At 24.2% G+C, this 14,817-nt stretch overlaps 1 protein-coding gene across 6 annotated transcripts in view; it reads left to right on the top strand.

Annotated features, from left to right (window-relative positions):
* The window catches only part of LOC117168165 (ketohexokinase-like), a 22,918-nt gene extending 14,311 nt beyond the window's left edge, over nt 1-8,607 (top strand). For 5 of the 6 annotated variants that reach the window (XM_033353600.1, XM_033353601.1, XM_033353595.1 and 2 more), the window contains 2 exons: nt 1,451-1,707; nt 7,476-8,607. In XM_033353600.1, coding sequence (XP_033209491.1) covers nt 1,451-1,707; nt 7,476-7,851 — 633 coding nt within the window. In that variant the 3' untranslated portion in view covers nt 7,852-8,607. The remainder of the gene's footprint in view (nt 1-1,450; nt 1,708-7,475) is intronic. The other variant, XM_033353599.1, reaches the window with a different exon arrangement.
* The last annotated feature ends 6,210 nt before the right edge of the window (nt 8,608-14,817 follow it).

The raw sequence follows: 14,817 nt of genomic DNA, 5'->3' as shown, positions 1-14,817 counted from the left end.
CAAATTGTTTGAATTTTCAACTAAAAATGATAAATTTGCACCCGAAAATAGAATAATTACATTTTCAGTGAAAAAATTGATTTAAAAGAAAGAACGATTTTTCAACCAGGGATATGGATCTTCAAATAATTAAATGAATTTTTAACAAAGAAATTAAATTTTGAAGTGAGTATGAAAGTGAATTTTCAATCAAGAACATTGATTTTCTACTAAAAAAGACGAATTCGCAATAAAATACATAAATTTTCAACCAAATTTTTGAATTTTTCACCAAAAATAGAATATTTACATTTTCAGTTTAAGAAATTGATTTAAAATAAAAAACTAATTCTTAAACATGTAGATGGATCTTTAAATAAAATAAATTTTTAAGAAAGAAATTAAATTTTCTTGTAAGTATGTGACTGAATATTAATCAAGAAAATTGATTTTCTACCAAAAATGACGAATTCGTAATAAAATACATCAATTTTTTACCAAAAATAGAATAATTACATTTTCAGTTCAAGAAATTTAATGAATTTTCAACCAGAAAGATGAATCTTTAAATAATAAAATGAACTTTTAACAAAGAATTTTAACTTTCAACAAAGCAATTGAATTTTCAATGAAGAAGATTAATTTTCTACCAAAAAAGCGGAACTTACATTAAAATAAATAAATTTTCAACAAAATTGTTAAATAATAAAATGAACTTTTAACAAAATAGGTAAATTTTCGAGAAAGTAATTAAATTTTTAATCAGGAAGATTAACGTTCTACTAAAAAAACGAACTTACAATAAAATAAATAAATTTTCAACCAAATTATTGATTTTTTAACCAAAAATGGAATAATTAAACTTTCAGTTATAAAATTGTTTAAAAAATAAATAAGAATTTTTAATAGAATAGTTGAATCTTTAAACAATAAATTTAAAAATGAAACTTGATTAATTTGGAATGTTTATAGTTTTAAATGATGTAATTTCGAACATTTTTTTGGATTGGCATGTAGTTCAATTTTAGGATTTGCAATTGAGGACTCTTTAATATTTAATGTGTTTAATAGAAAATGATGCAATTTTTAATGCTTTTTTTTTTCAATAGTTTAATTTCGAAATGAATTTTCTTTTTGGTAAGATAAAAATGGGCAGAAAATGTTTTGCGCAATTTAGGGATAACCCCTTTATTGAATGTAATGATTTTTTAAAAATATTATCGAATTATTTTTAATTCACTTGCATTTTTATGAGTTTTATCAAATTCTTTTGTATTCTTCTAAATTCAAAAGAACATTAGTCACATCATTAATTATTTTCAGTTTAAATTGTTCACTTTTTAACATTTTTCTAGTTAATTAGAAACCTTGGAATTTCTGAGGATAATAAATAAAAAATTAAAAAATAAAAATTTAAATTGGTTTTATGTCAGTTATGTACAGTACTGTACCTTATAAAATGTATTTTCAGGGTCGAAACGTGAATAACGTTGTGCAAATGATGAAAGCAATACACGATCACAATACGGCGATGAGAAGAGACGAAGATAGAGTAGTCAATAATCCCATAGTTGTTAGTCTCGAAGTCTATAAAGAAATATCAGGAATCTGCCAATTGCTGCCATTTGCCGATGTAGTTTTTATTGGAGAAAAGTTTATGGATTCCGAGGAGTCTAGAAATATGACCAAGACTTTGGATTACATCAATAAAGTTGACGTGAAACCTGGGTAAGGAATTTTTAGAATTATTCTTTTCTTAATAATATTCAATAATTATCAGGAGTCCAACAAAATCCCTTGAGAAATCGATGAAATCCCGTATTTTCTAAAATCCTGAAAAATGTAGAGAGCTTACAAAATTACTTCAAATCATTTAAATCTTTGGAAATGTTATAAAGTCCATTAAAAAAAATTGGAATTTGCTTGGGGTCTTTTACAATATTGTAAAACCTTATAGGTTCTGTAGTATCTTTCCAAATCTTTCTAAATTCTACAAAATTCTTGAAACAATCATACATTTTTTTAAATCTCTTAAAATCATAAAAATCCTTTTAAATGTCTTGAAATCTTGAAATGATGAAATTATGGAAAATCTAACAAATTACCTAAAATATTTCAAATAATTTGAAATTTTGTAAAGATTTTCAAAAATTCTTCGGAATATTTTAAATGTACCAAATCGTTAATAAGAATTCTTGAAAATTGAAGATTCCTTGAAATCTTCTAAAATATCCTGTAATCTTTAAAAAAATTAAAATCTTTGGAAATTACCTTGTAATTTATTAAAGATCTTGGAAATTCCTTCGATACTTTTTAAATATCCCGAAATCTTGAAAATTATTTGAAATCTATTAAAAATTCTGTGGATTTCTTTAAAATTATCTAATTTCTTTGAAAACAATAAAAATTTTCTAAAGCTTTTGAAAATTCTTTGGAGGATTTTAAATGTCGTAAATTCCTTAAAATCCTTCAAATTCGTGAAATTTATTAAAGATTCCTTGAAATGTTTAAAAATATTTTTAAAAAAATGAATGTTTGAAAATACCTTGACGTTGTTAAAGCTTTTGAAAATCAATTCAAATCTTCATAAATGTCCCAAATTCTTTAAAATCTTTTAAAATCTTAAAAATAAATTTAAAAATATGTGTAAATACCTTAAAATTGGTTAAAGCTCTCGAAAATTCATTGGAATCTTTTAAAATAGTGAAAACTATTGAAATACTTTTTAAATTGAACTATTTTGTTAAAAATTAATTTTTTTTCTTGAACATTCAGATTTTTATGTTAACAATTAAATTTTTTATAGTAACTTAGCTTGTTGAGTTGAAACTTCAACTATTGGGTTGAAAACTTGTATTTTTTGCTAGAAAATTAGTCTTCTCGATTGAACATTTGTCTTTTTGGGTTAAAAATTATTGTATTCGGGATGAAAATTTAGTTGTTTTATAGTAAAATCGTCTTTTCGGCTTGAAATTGGAACAGTTTGACAGAAAATTTAACTATTTGGTTAAAAAATTAACTTGTTTGTTTCAAGTAATTATTTTCGTGTTAAATATTAATCTGTTTTGTAGAAAATTGGTCCTTTGGGCTTTAAATTTGAACAGTTTAGTAGAAAATTCAAGTATTTGATTGAATTTTTATTTAATTTATTTTTTTTTTATTCAAAATCCAACTGTTTCGTTGAAAATTAAATTTTTTATAGAAAAACCGTACTTTTGTGTGGAAAATTTAATTTTTTTTTGTATAAAATTCGTCTTTCGGCTTAACATTGAACTGTTTCGTAAAAAATTCGAGTTTTCGGGTATCAAGCACATATTAAGTTCATATGAATGACTATAACATATATTTCGATCATCAAAATCGGTCGAGTAGTTTTCCAGAAAAATAAATTTTTATTTTATTTTCCCCCTCCATAAATGCCCTAAAAATAGATTTTTTTAGTTATCCTTTGGAGGAATGTCATGTCACATGAATCTCCTTATATAGTGGTATTATAAAGTTTGGTTGAATTTTTGTTTTCGTTTTTCCTGCTTGAAAATTAAACTCTTGTTAAAAATTTGTAATTTTAGTTTAAACTTTCATTTTTATAGGTTGAACATTTAACTATAATATGATGAAAAATGTATGTATATGATTAAAATAGTTTGGTAAAAAATTTAACTATTTGGTTCATCGTTTTGATTTAAAAATTCATCTTTATAGGTTGAAAGTTCAATTCTTTTGTTAAAAATCCTCCTACTTTGCTTAAAAGTTGAACTATTTGGTTGTAAATAGAACTTTTCGGATGAAAATTATTATTTTTCTTCTAATTTCAAATATTTGGTTTAAAATTTATCTTTGTTAATGTAAAAATAACTTTTTTATTTTTAAATCGCCTTTTCAGATTTAAGAGACAAATTTTTCTTTAAAAAAAATCGACTTTTTATCTTGAAAACTCAACTCTTTTGTTAAAAATTCTACTATTTGGTTGAAAAGGTTTTTTTTTCTTGTAGAAAATTGTTCTGCTTGGTTGAAAATTCAACCATGTGAATAAAAACAAACTATTTCGCTTAAAATTTATATATTTGGGTTAAAAATGTATTTTTTTGTAGAAAATTCAACTATTTGATGGAAAATCAACTTTATTGTTGAAAATTTCACTGTTTCGTAAAAAAAATTAGACTCTTCGGGTTGAAAATATAACTGTTTTGCAAAAAAATTCATGTTTGGCTTGAAAATTCAACAATTTGGTTGATTTTTTTTCTTTCTTGGTTGAAAATTTATCGCTTTGATTTGACAATTCATATTTTTGAGTTGAAAATGTAACTATTTGTTGGAAAATTATCTTTTTGTTGAAAATTCAACTTTTTTTATTGAAGTTTGGTCAAAAATTCAACTATTTGGTTAAGAATTGACTTCTTGGATTAAAGATTTAACTGTTTCGTAAAAAAATTTAACTTTCCGGTTTTTTTATGTTAACATAACCTTTTTGCTTAAAATACACCGTTTTGGGATAAAAAGACAAATTTCCCTTTTAAAAAATCGATTTTACATCTCGAAAACTCAACTCTTTTGTTGAAAATTCTACTATTTGGTGAAAAATTGGTCTTTTTTGGTAGAAAATTGATCTATTTGCTTGAAAATTCATCTTCGTGAGTTGAAAATTTAACTATTTGGTTGAAAATGTATATTTTTAGTTTAAAATTTAACTGTTTCTAGTCTTCTTGGCTTGAAATTTCTAACAATTTGGTAGAAAAGTCAATTATTAAGGTAAAAGTTCATCTTTTAGTAAAGAAGTAACCCTTTCTCCATATTTTTTGTTTAAAATTTGAACAGTTGGTAGAAACTTTAACTATGTGAATAGAAATGAACTATTTTGCTTAAAATGGTTATTTTTGGGTAAAAAACTCATTTTTTTGTAGAAAATTCAAACGTTTTCGGGTTGAAAATATAACTGTTTTGTAAAAAGAATGGTGTTAGGCTTGAAAATTCAACAACTTGGTTGATTTTTTTTCTTCCTTGGTTGAAAATTTATCGTTTTGATTTAACGATTCATCTTTATAGGCTGAAAATTTAATTCTTGTGTTGAAAATTTACATTTTCAAGTAAAAAATTGAACTTTTTTGCAGAAACTTCGTGTTTTTAGCTTGAAATTTGAACAATTTGTTAGAAAATTCTACTGTTAGGTTTAGAATTTTTTTAATACAAAATTGATATACTTGGTTGAAAATTCACCTTTTTGAGTTAAAAATTTAACTATTTGTTTGAAAATGATCTTTTTGCTGAAAATTCATATCTTCACATTGAAAATTCAACTGATTTTTTTTTAGAAAATTCAACAATTTGGTATAAAGTTAAATTATTTGATAGAAAATTATATATTTTTTATATATTGGAAATAATTTAGAACCGAAACAATATAAATAAAAAATTAATTGAATAAATTTGGACTAATATCGCATTCATTGCCTTTTTTGGTAGAAAATTAATCTTTTTAGTTGACATTCAATTATTTTGTAGAAAATTCAACGTTTCGACTCAAAAATGAAAAAAATTAGTATAAAATGTATGTATTTTATTAAAAATTCGTCTTTTTAAGTAAAAAATTCAAAATTTATTTTCCCGGCTTGAAAATTCAACAGTTTTGAAGAAAATTCGTCTTTTTGGCTAGCAAATTCAACAATTTGGTACAGAATTAACAAATTTGGTACAAAATTGGACTGTTTTTTTTTTTAGATTTTTTTGTTTGTTTGAAAATACAACAATTTGATTCAACTAGTTCGTACAAATTAAAAACTTTTTCTTTGTAAAACATTTGATTTTTCAAAATGAATTTTCACCGGAAATGCAACTACTCTATTTTGTATTTAAAATTCATCTTTTTTTTTTATTTCAAAGTTCAACAATATTAGTCAATTTTCTTTTTTTTTTTGTGTTGAAAATTCATATTCCTGGATTGGAAATTCAACAGTTTTAAAGAAAATTCGTCTTTTTGGCTAGCAAATTCAACAATTTGGTATAGAATTCAACAGTTTGGTACAAAATTAAACTGTTTTTTTTTCTAAATTAGTTTTTTTCGCTTGAAAATGCAACAATTTGATATAAAATTCAACTAGTTCGTAAAAAATTAAAAAAAAAATTTTTGTAAAACATTTGTTTTTTCAAATTAAAGTCTCACCGGAAATTCAACTACTTTATTTTGTGTTTAAAATTTATCCGGTTTGATTTAAAAATTCAACAATTTCGTTAAACATTTTTAAACGAAAAAAATATAAAATATTTGGCTTAAAATTGATGTATTTTGTTGAAAATTCTTCTTTTTTAGTAAAAAATTCTTTTTTATTAAATCAAAGAAAATTCGTCTTTTTGGCTAGCAAATTTAACAATTTGGTATTGGTATTCAAAAATTTGGTAGAAAATTAAACTGGTTTTTGGAAAACTCGTTTTTTTTTCGCTTGAAAATTCAATAATTTGATAGAAAGCTCAACTATTTGGTCAACTATTTGGTGAAGAATTAAAACTATTTTGTCGTTAAAAGTAAATAGTTATAGATTGAATTTCCATCTTATACATTGAAAAAAAAAACAATTTTTGTAAAATAGGTTTAAAAAACCAGTTATTTCTCTATTTCTTGTAAGTTTCAACGCATTGTAAGTTTGAATTAACTTTAATCAATGTATGTAGCAACCAATTTTATCCAGATTATGCAAAGAATACGAATAATAGACGATAGGAATTGAAATACGAATTATAACCCAATTTTTAGATTAGATTTTTAAATATTAAGTAATTCATCTATAAATTAATAAAAATGTACATTGGGTTCATTTTTGCTGTAAAACAAGTCCGTTTAACTTTATAATCTTTGAAAGTTATAATAAATAGTACAATAATTGTTTTTTTTTTTGTTTAAAAATATATTTCTGTCAAAAAATGTGGTTTTCACCGTATAATATGTAAATTCCATATAAAACCCTTTTTTTCGATACATACTTATTTTTATTATCCAATGAATACTTTAATCTCAGTAAAAAATCTTTAAAACACTTTTATGCACAATTTAAAATGCATATTTAAAATCGTACCTATTCTTTCTAGTTCGGAATTTTGTCACCAGACGGCGCATCGCAGTTTAACCATTCCCAATAGAACATTCTTTTTTTTGCTAGAACTCTGAATAGTTTGGTAAAAAATTCAACTATTTTATTTATCGTTTTGATTTGAAAATTCATCCTTACAGGTTGAAAGTTTAACTTTTTTGTTAAAAATTCCCCTAATTTGCATAAAAGTTGAACTATTTTGTCGTATAATCGTTTCTTTTGGTAGAAAAATCAATTATTTTTGTTGAAAATGCAATATATTTCGGCTTGAAATCTTAGGTATATAGTAATTAACATTAATTTGATTAAAAAGAATTTAATCCACTATTTTCGTGAAAAATCAGCCCCATTTTCCCTCTTTTGAGTGCATTTTGGACTCTGAAATCTGTATTTTTTCTTTTTCCACTCAAATTTCAGAGCCATACTGATCTGTGCTTTTGATGAGAGGGGAGCTCTGGGCCGTGCCCCAAACGGTGAATATTTACAGTGTCCAGCCCAACCACCCAGGCCAATTGTAGATATTTTTGGTGTCAGTGACACTTTCAACGCGGCCATGATTTATTTCCTTTATCAGGAGAATATTTCCTACCGAGATATGTGGGACGATCCGGAAGATGAGGAGCAGATAAATGTAGATAAGCAATGTCCGCTGGAATTTATTGACCCAGGTATTCTCTATCAAGCTCTCGTTTTTGCTTGTCGTTTGTCTGGGGCGAAAATGGGATTCAAAGGATTTAGGCAGTTGAGGGACCTGTACGAGGGATTTGCTGTCCATCGAGAAATAAGATTGTGATAATTTTTCAGCTTCGAGGCTATGAAGGTGAATTATTCTAAGAGTCTTATAAAAAGAAATTAAGAATTTATGGGTGTTTCTTTTCTTTTTTTCTTTTTTTTTCTTTTTTTTTTTTGAGATGAGTTTATAGTTTCTTTTTATAAACTCGAGGATAAAAGCATAAATTAATTTGCTAAGTACTGATGAGATCAAAGAATTTAGATAGTATTATCGAGATAGGAAGTTTAGTTTTATGTATTGATTTAAAGACGTTTTTAAATCGTGACGACATTATTTTCGTAAATTTTATTTAATTTGGACACAGCGCTTTTGTGAACTTTTCTAAGTTGTAGAGTTGTAGATTGCAATATATATTTTTTTACAAACAACTCTCGTGCCTTCGTTTCAGATGATTTCCGAGTGTGCAAACTATACGTAATTTTATATTCGCAGCAAATGCCGAACAGTAGTGTGTACATAATCCGACTTGCAAGTCAAATTGCTGTTTGTAGAAATGAAATCTGAATACTGTGTATTCTAGTTGTAATCAGGCCATTGTGAACGTCCTAGAGAGAGAGAGAGAAAAAAAAATAACCGAGATTTTTGAAAACAAAAAAGAAAATTGGGGAAAATGGAGAAGAAAAATATGTGTTTTTAGGATCGTTCCAAGTATTTTAATGACGTAAAGTTAAGATGAAATTAGGCGAAATATGCGAATACTTCACACCGACCTCTCAAATGTAGGATTAATAAATATGTCTTCAGTGATTTGAAAAATTCTTTGATTTATTTTCGGTATTACACTCGTTTTTCAGTATTAAAATTATTTTCTTTTTAGAAACTCGTAATAAAACCTAAAAATCAATTCGATTTAATTGAATTACTTTTCTTAAAATTTTAATTATTTTGCAGAAACTCTGCTTGTTTGATTGAAAATTAATCTATTTGGTGGAAAATTAGTGTTTTTTGGTGGAAAATTAATCTTTGTTGTTAAAAACTCACCTTTTCGGATTGAAAATGATTGTTTTTGCTGAAAATTTATATTTTCGCGATAAAAAATCAATTGGTTTGTAGAAAACTCGTCTTTTTGGCTGGAAATTTGAACAATTTAATAGAAAATTAAACTTTTTGGTTTGTAAATTCATCTTCTAGTAAAAAGTCATAGTTTTTTGGTTGACAATTAATTCTTTTTATTTCAAAAATTGCTTTTCTTTTTTTTTTCGTTCAAAACTCGTCTCTTTTGGTTGAAAATTGATTTATTTTGTTGAAAAAATTAACTTTTTTTCTAGAAAATGCAGTTGTTTAATTCAAAAGTTATTCTTTTTGGTTGGTTGAAAATTAAATTATTTGGTTGAAAGTTGAACTACTATTTTGTTTCAAATTAGGGTTTTCTTGTAATTTAATATTTTTTTATAAAAAATTTAAATGTTTTTTAAAAGCTTGTCATTTTTAGTTAAAAATGTAACGATTTGGGGGAAAATTGGTCTTTTTTGGTGATAAGTGAATCTTTTTCGTTAGAAAATCACCTTTTTGGGTTGAAAATGATCTTTTTGTTGATAATTCATATTTTTGTTTTTGAAAATCACCTTTTTGAGTTGACAATTAACTTTTTGTTGAAAATTCATATTTTTTCGTTTAAAAGTCACCTTTTTGGGTTGAAAATGATCTTTTTGTTGAAAATTCATGATTTTTCGTTGAAAATTCAACTATTCTTTTTGAAAATTGAACTTTATTTGTGGAAAATTATTATTTTTTGTTGAAAAATCAACTTTTTGTGTTAAAAACTATCTTTTTTGATTAAAAATTCATATTTTCGGATGAAAAATTCAATTCTTTTTCGGAAAATTCGCAAGTTTCGTTGAAAATTCATCCATTTGGTTAAAAATAAGCCTTTTTTCGTAAAAAAAATTAATATTCGTAGTTGAAATCTCACCTTTTTAGGCTAAAGATGATTTCTTGTTGAAAAATTCTATTTTTTGTATAATAATAATAGTTTAAAAAGATGACTATTATATTTTTATTTCAAAAGTCGTCTCTTTTGTATGAAAATTAAACTGTTTTATTACAAATTCATATGTTTTCGTTGAAAATTTAAATGCTTGGTTGAAAGTTAAACTGCGTTGTAATTGTTTGGTTCAAATTTTGTCTTTTTGGCAGTAAATTAATCTTCTAGATTAAAATTTTTATTTATTTATTTTTTGGGGTTTAAAAATTCAATTCTTTATCAGAAACTTCGCCTCTTCAATTAAAAGTTCAACTATAAAAAAATTAATCGTCCTGGTTGAAAAATCGTCTTTTTGGGTTGAAAATGATATTTTTTGTTGAAAATTTAACCATTTTGTATTTTTAAAATATTTTTTTGAACAAAGTAGTTTTTTTTTGGTTGGAATTTAATTATTTTTAATTAAAAAGTTTATTATTCTATTTTTCTTTAAAACTTCGTCTCTTTTGGTTAAAACTTTTGTGAAAGATGAACTACGTTGTAACTTTTTAGTAATTTTTTAGAAAATTTCCTCTTTTCAATTGAAAATTCAACTATTTGAAAATAAATCTTTCTGTTTGAAAAATCACCCTTTTGGGTTGAAAATGATCTTTTTTGTTGAAAATTTAACTATTTTGTTGAAAATTACCCTTTTTTCCTGAAAATTCATATTTTCGGGTGAAAGTTAAATCCTTTGTAGAAAATTTGAGTCTCAAGTTGAAAATTCAACTGTTTGGTAGAAAATTGGTCTGTTTTGGTGGAAAATGAATCGTGTTGGTTGAAAAAATAACATTTTTGGGTTGAAAATTACTTTTTTTGAAAATTTAATATCTTTGTATTTTTTTTAATACTCTTTTTTCAAATTAGTCTCTTTTGTTTTGAAACTTGGTGTTCTTGAAAATTTAATAGTTTTATAGAAACTCTGCTTGTTTAATTGAAAATTGATCTATTTGGTGGAAAATTAATCTTTGTTGTTAAAAACTCACCTTTTTTATTGAAAATTATCTTTTTTGTTGAAAATTCATATTTTCGCGATAAAAACTCAACTGTTTTGTAGCAAATTCGTCTTTTGGCTTGAAATTTGAACACTTATGGTAGAACGTTCAACTTTTTGGTTGGAAATTCATCTTCTGGTAGAAAAGTCATATTTTTTTGATGAAAATTAATTGTTTTAATTAAAAAATTTACTGTTGTTTTGTTGGTTCGAAATTCGTCTCTTTTAGTATAAAATTTATTTATTTTGATGAAAATCAACGTTTTTCGTGAAAATTCAATTGTTTCATTAAAAAGTCATCCTTTTTGGTTAGTGGAAAATTTAACTTCTTGGCTGAAGCTTTAAATAAATAAATAAATAAATATAATAAAAAGTAAGTAAAGATTTTGGTTTAAAAATTCATTTATTTTGTGGAAAATTAACTTTTTTCTCGTAATTTCATATTCTTTGTTTGAAAATTTAATTGTTTTTTTTTAAACTTCGCCTCTTTCGTAGAAAATTGAATTATTAGGTTAGAAATTTTTCATGGTGAAAAATTAATCTTTTATGGTGAAAAATCATATTTTTGAGTTAAAAATCATGGTGGAAAATTATTATTCTTGGTTGAAAAATAAACTTTTTGGGTTGTAAAAGATATTTTTTGATAAAAATTAATTTTTTTCTTGAAAATCCATATTTTCGGATTTAAAATGTGATCGCATTGCTACAACGCCTTTTTCTTTGGAAAATCACCTTGTTCGGTTGAAAATGACCTTTTTTTTAAAAATGCCTATTTTTTGGTTTTAAAATTCAACTGTTATGTAGAAAATTCGTCTTTTTGGCTTGAAATTTGATCAGTTTGGTAGAAAATTCAACTGTTTGATTGAAAATTTATCTTTTGCTAGAAAACTTGAATGAGTTTGGTTGAAAATTCAACTATTTTATTAATCATTTATCTTTTTTGTTTGAAAATTCAACTACTTGGTCGAAAGTTGAACTACTTTGAAATTTTTCGGCCAAAAATTCATATTTTCGGGTTTAAAATTCAACTGTTTGGATAAAAATTGGTCTTTTTGGTGGAATTTTACAATTTTGGATTCAAAATCACCTTTTTGGATTGAAAATTATATTTTGATTAAAAATTCAAATTTTTGTGACAAAAAGACAACTATTTCATAGTCCTTTTTAAAAGTTAATTCCTTTCAATTAAAAGGTTTATGTACTGTTAAATTTTGTGTTCAAAATTTATCGGTTTTGGTTGAAAATGTAATTATTTTGTTGAAAATTCAACTGTTTTTAAAAAGTCATTTTTTTAAATTCAACTACTAGGTTGAAAGTTGAACTATTTTGCAATTTTTTGGTTAAAATTTCATTATTTTTAATTAAAAAGTTTACTATTATCAAAATTCGAAATTTCTCAAAATTTATCTTCTTTGGTTGAAAATTTAATTGTTTTTTTGAAAATTCAACGATTTTGTAGAAAATTGGCCTTTTTAGTTGAAAATTTAACCATTTTGTTGAAGTTTTTCTTGTGGGAAATTAATCTTTTCTCAAAAATCACCTTTTTGGGTGAAAATGATTTTTGTTTGAAAATTCAACTGTTTGGTTGTAAATTCATCTTCTGGTAGAAAAATCATATTTTATTGGTTGAAAGTTAATTCATGAAAAAATGTACTATTATTTTTTTTTTTTCGAAATTCGTCTATTTTGGTATAAAATGTATTTATTTTGTTCAAAATTAACTTTTGCCTTGTAAATTAAATTGCTTAATTAAATTCATCATTTTTAGGTGTTTAAAAATTTATTTTTAATAGGCTGAAGGTTTAAATAAATATGATAATAACTAAATAAAGTTTTTTGTTTAAAAATTAATCTATTTTGTTGAAAATTAACTTTTTTTCTTGTAATTTCATATTTTTTATTTGAAAATTCAATTGTTTCGTAGAAACTTCACCTCTTCAGATGAAAATTCAATTACCAGGTTGAACAATCTTTATGGTGTAAAGTTAATCTTTTGTGTTTGAAAAATCATGTTTTTGGGTTGAAAATTCAACTATTTGGTTGAAAAGTGGCCTTTTTCGCGAAAAATTAATCTTTTTCATTAGAAAATCACCTACTGGTTGAAAATTTTTTTGTTGAAAAATCAAGTTCTTGGGTTGAAAATGATATTTTTTGTTAAAAATTAACTTTTTTCCTTGCAAATTCATATTGTTTGTAGAAACGCCTCGTTTTTAGTCAAATATTTAACTTTTAAGAGGAAAATTGGTCTTTTTGGTAAAAAATTAATATTTTCGTTGGAACATCACTTTTTTCGGTTAAAAATGACCTTTTTTTAAAAAATGCATATTTTTGGGTTCAAAATTCAACTGTTTTGTAGACACTTCGTCTTTTTGGCTTGAAGTTTGAACAGTTTAAAAGAAAATTCAACTATTTGGTTGAAAATTCATCTTTTAGTATTAAACTAATCTTTTTGGGTTAAAGTTAATTCTTCTTAATAAAAGATGTAGTATTAAATTTCTTTTGGTCAAAATGAATCGATTTTGGTTGAAAATGTAATGATTTTGTTGAAAATTCAACTCTTTGGTTAACAAGTTTTCTTTTTTGTTTTAAAATGCAACTACTTGGTTGAAAGTTGAACAAATTTGCAATTTTCCGGCTGAAGAATCATATCTTGGGTAGAAAATTTAACTATTTGGTTGAAAATTGATCTTTCTGGCGGAATTTTAATATTCTGGGTTCAAAATCACCTTTTTGGATTGAAAATGATCTTGTTATTAAAAATGCATATTTTCGTATTGAAAAATCAATTCTTCTTTTTAGTTGAAAATTCAACATTTCGCTTGATAATTCTTTGTTTTTTCTTTTTGGTGAAAAATTAATCTTACTTGTTGAAAACTCACCTTCTTGGGTTAAAAATGAATTTTTTTGTTGAAAATTTATATTTTCGTGATAAAAACTCAACTGTTTTGTAGAAAATTCATCTTTTTGGATTAAAATTTGAACAGTTTGGTAGAAAATCCAACTGTTTGTATGTAAAGTCATTTTATGGTAGAAAAGTCATCTTTTTTTTTTAAATGATATCTTTTTAATTCAAAATATTTCTATAATTTTTTTATTTCGAAATTCGACTCGTTTGGTTGAAACTTGATTTTTTTTGTTTTGAAAAAAATTAACTTTTTGTCTTGAAAATTCAGTTGTTTAATTAAAAAATTATCCTTTTTCGTTGATTGAAAATTCAACTATTTGGTTGAAATTAGAACTACTATTTTTTTTTTAAATGCGGTTTTCTTGTAATTTCATATTTTCGGATAAAAAATTTAATTGCTTAGTATAAGCTTCTCCTTTTTAGTTGAAAATGTAACTATTTAATCGAAAGTTGGTTTTTTTTGGTAACAAATTAATCTTTTTCGTTGAAATTGACCTTTTTGGGTCGAAAATTATCTTTTTTTATTGAAAAGGCATATTCTTTTGTTGAAAATTCAACAACTTGGTTGAATATTGATTTTTCTTGGTTGAAAAATCAACTTTTTGGGTTTAAAATGACCTTTTGAGTTTAATATTCATATTTTTCGGGTTTAAAATTAAATTATTTTGCAGAAAATTCGCCTCTTTAGTTGAAAATGGATCTATTTTCTTAAAAATTGTGTTTTTTTTTTGTACAAAATTAATCCTGGTGGTTGAAAACTCACCTTTTTGGGCTAAATATGATTTTTTTCGTTGAAAATTTATATGAAAATTAGTTTTCCTTGACGAAAAATTACCTTTTTGGGTTAAGAATAATAACATTCTTTTGTTAAAAACTTAACTATTTTGTATCTTTTTGTAAAGTAGTATTTTTTGGTTGGAAATTATTAAAATTATTAATTAATCATTAATTAAAAAATATTAGAAACTTTATTATATTTTTCTTTCAAAATTCGCCTCTTTTGGTTGAAACTTGTTTGGTGGAAAATTAATCTTCTTGATAAAATTTATTTATTTTTTTTTTGTTTGAAAATTTATTTTTTCGGCTTCAAAATTCAATTGTTTTTTA

The sequence above is a fragment of the Belonocnema kinseyi genome, chromosome 2 (assembly GCF_010883055.1).
Source record: "Belonocnema kinseyi isolate 2016_QV_RU_SX_M_011 chromosome 2, B_treatae_v1, whole genome shotgun sequence".
Lineage (NCBI taxonomy): Eukaryota > Metazoa > Arthropoda > Insecta > Hymenoptera > Cynipidae > Belonocnema > Belonocnema kinseyi.
This window is presented reverse-complemented; position numbering and strand designations above follow the sequence as displayed.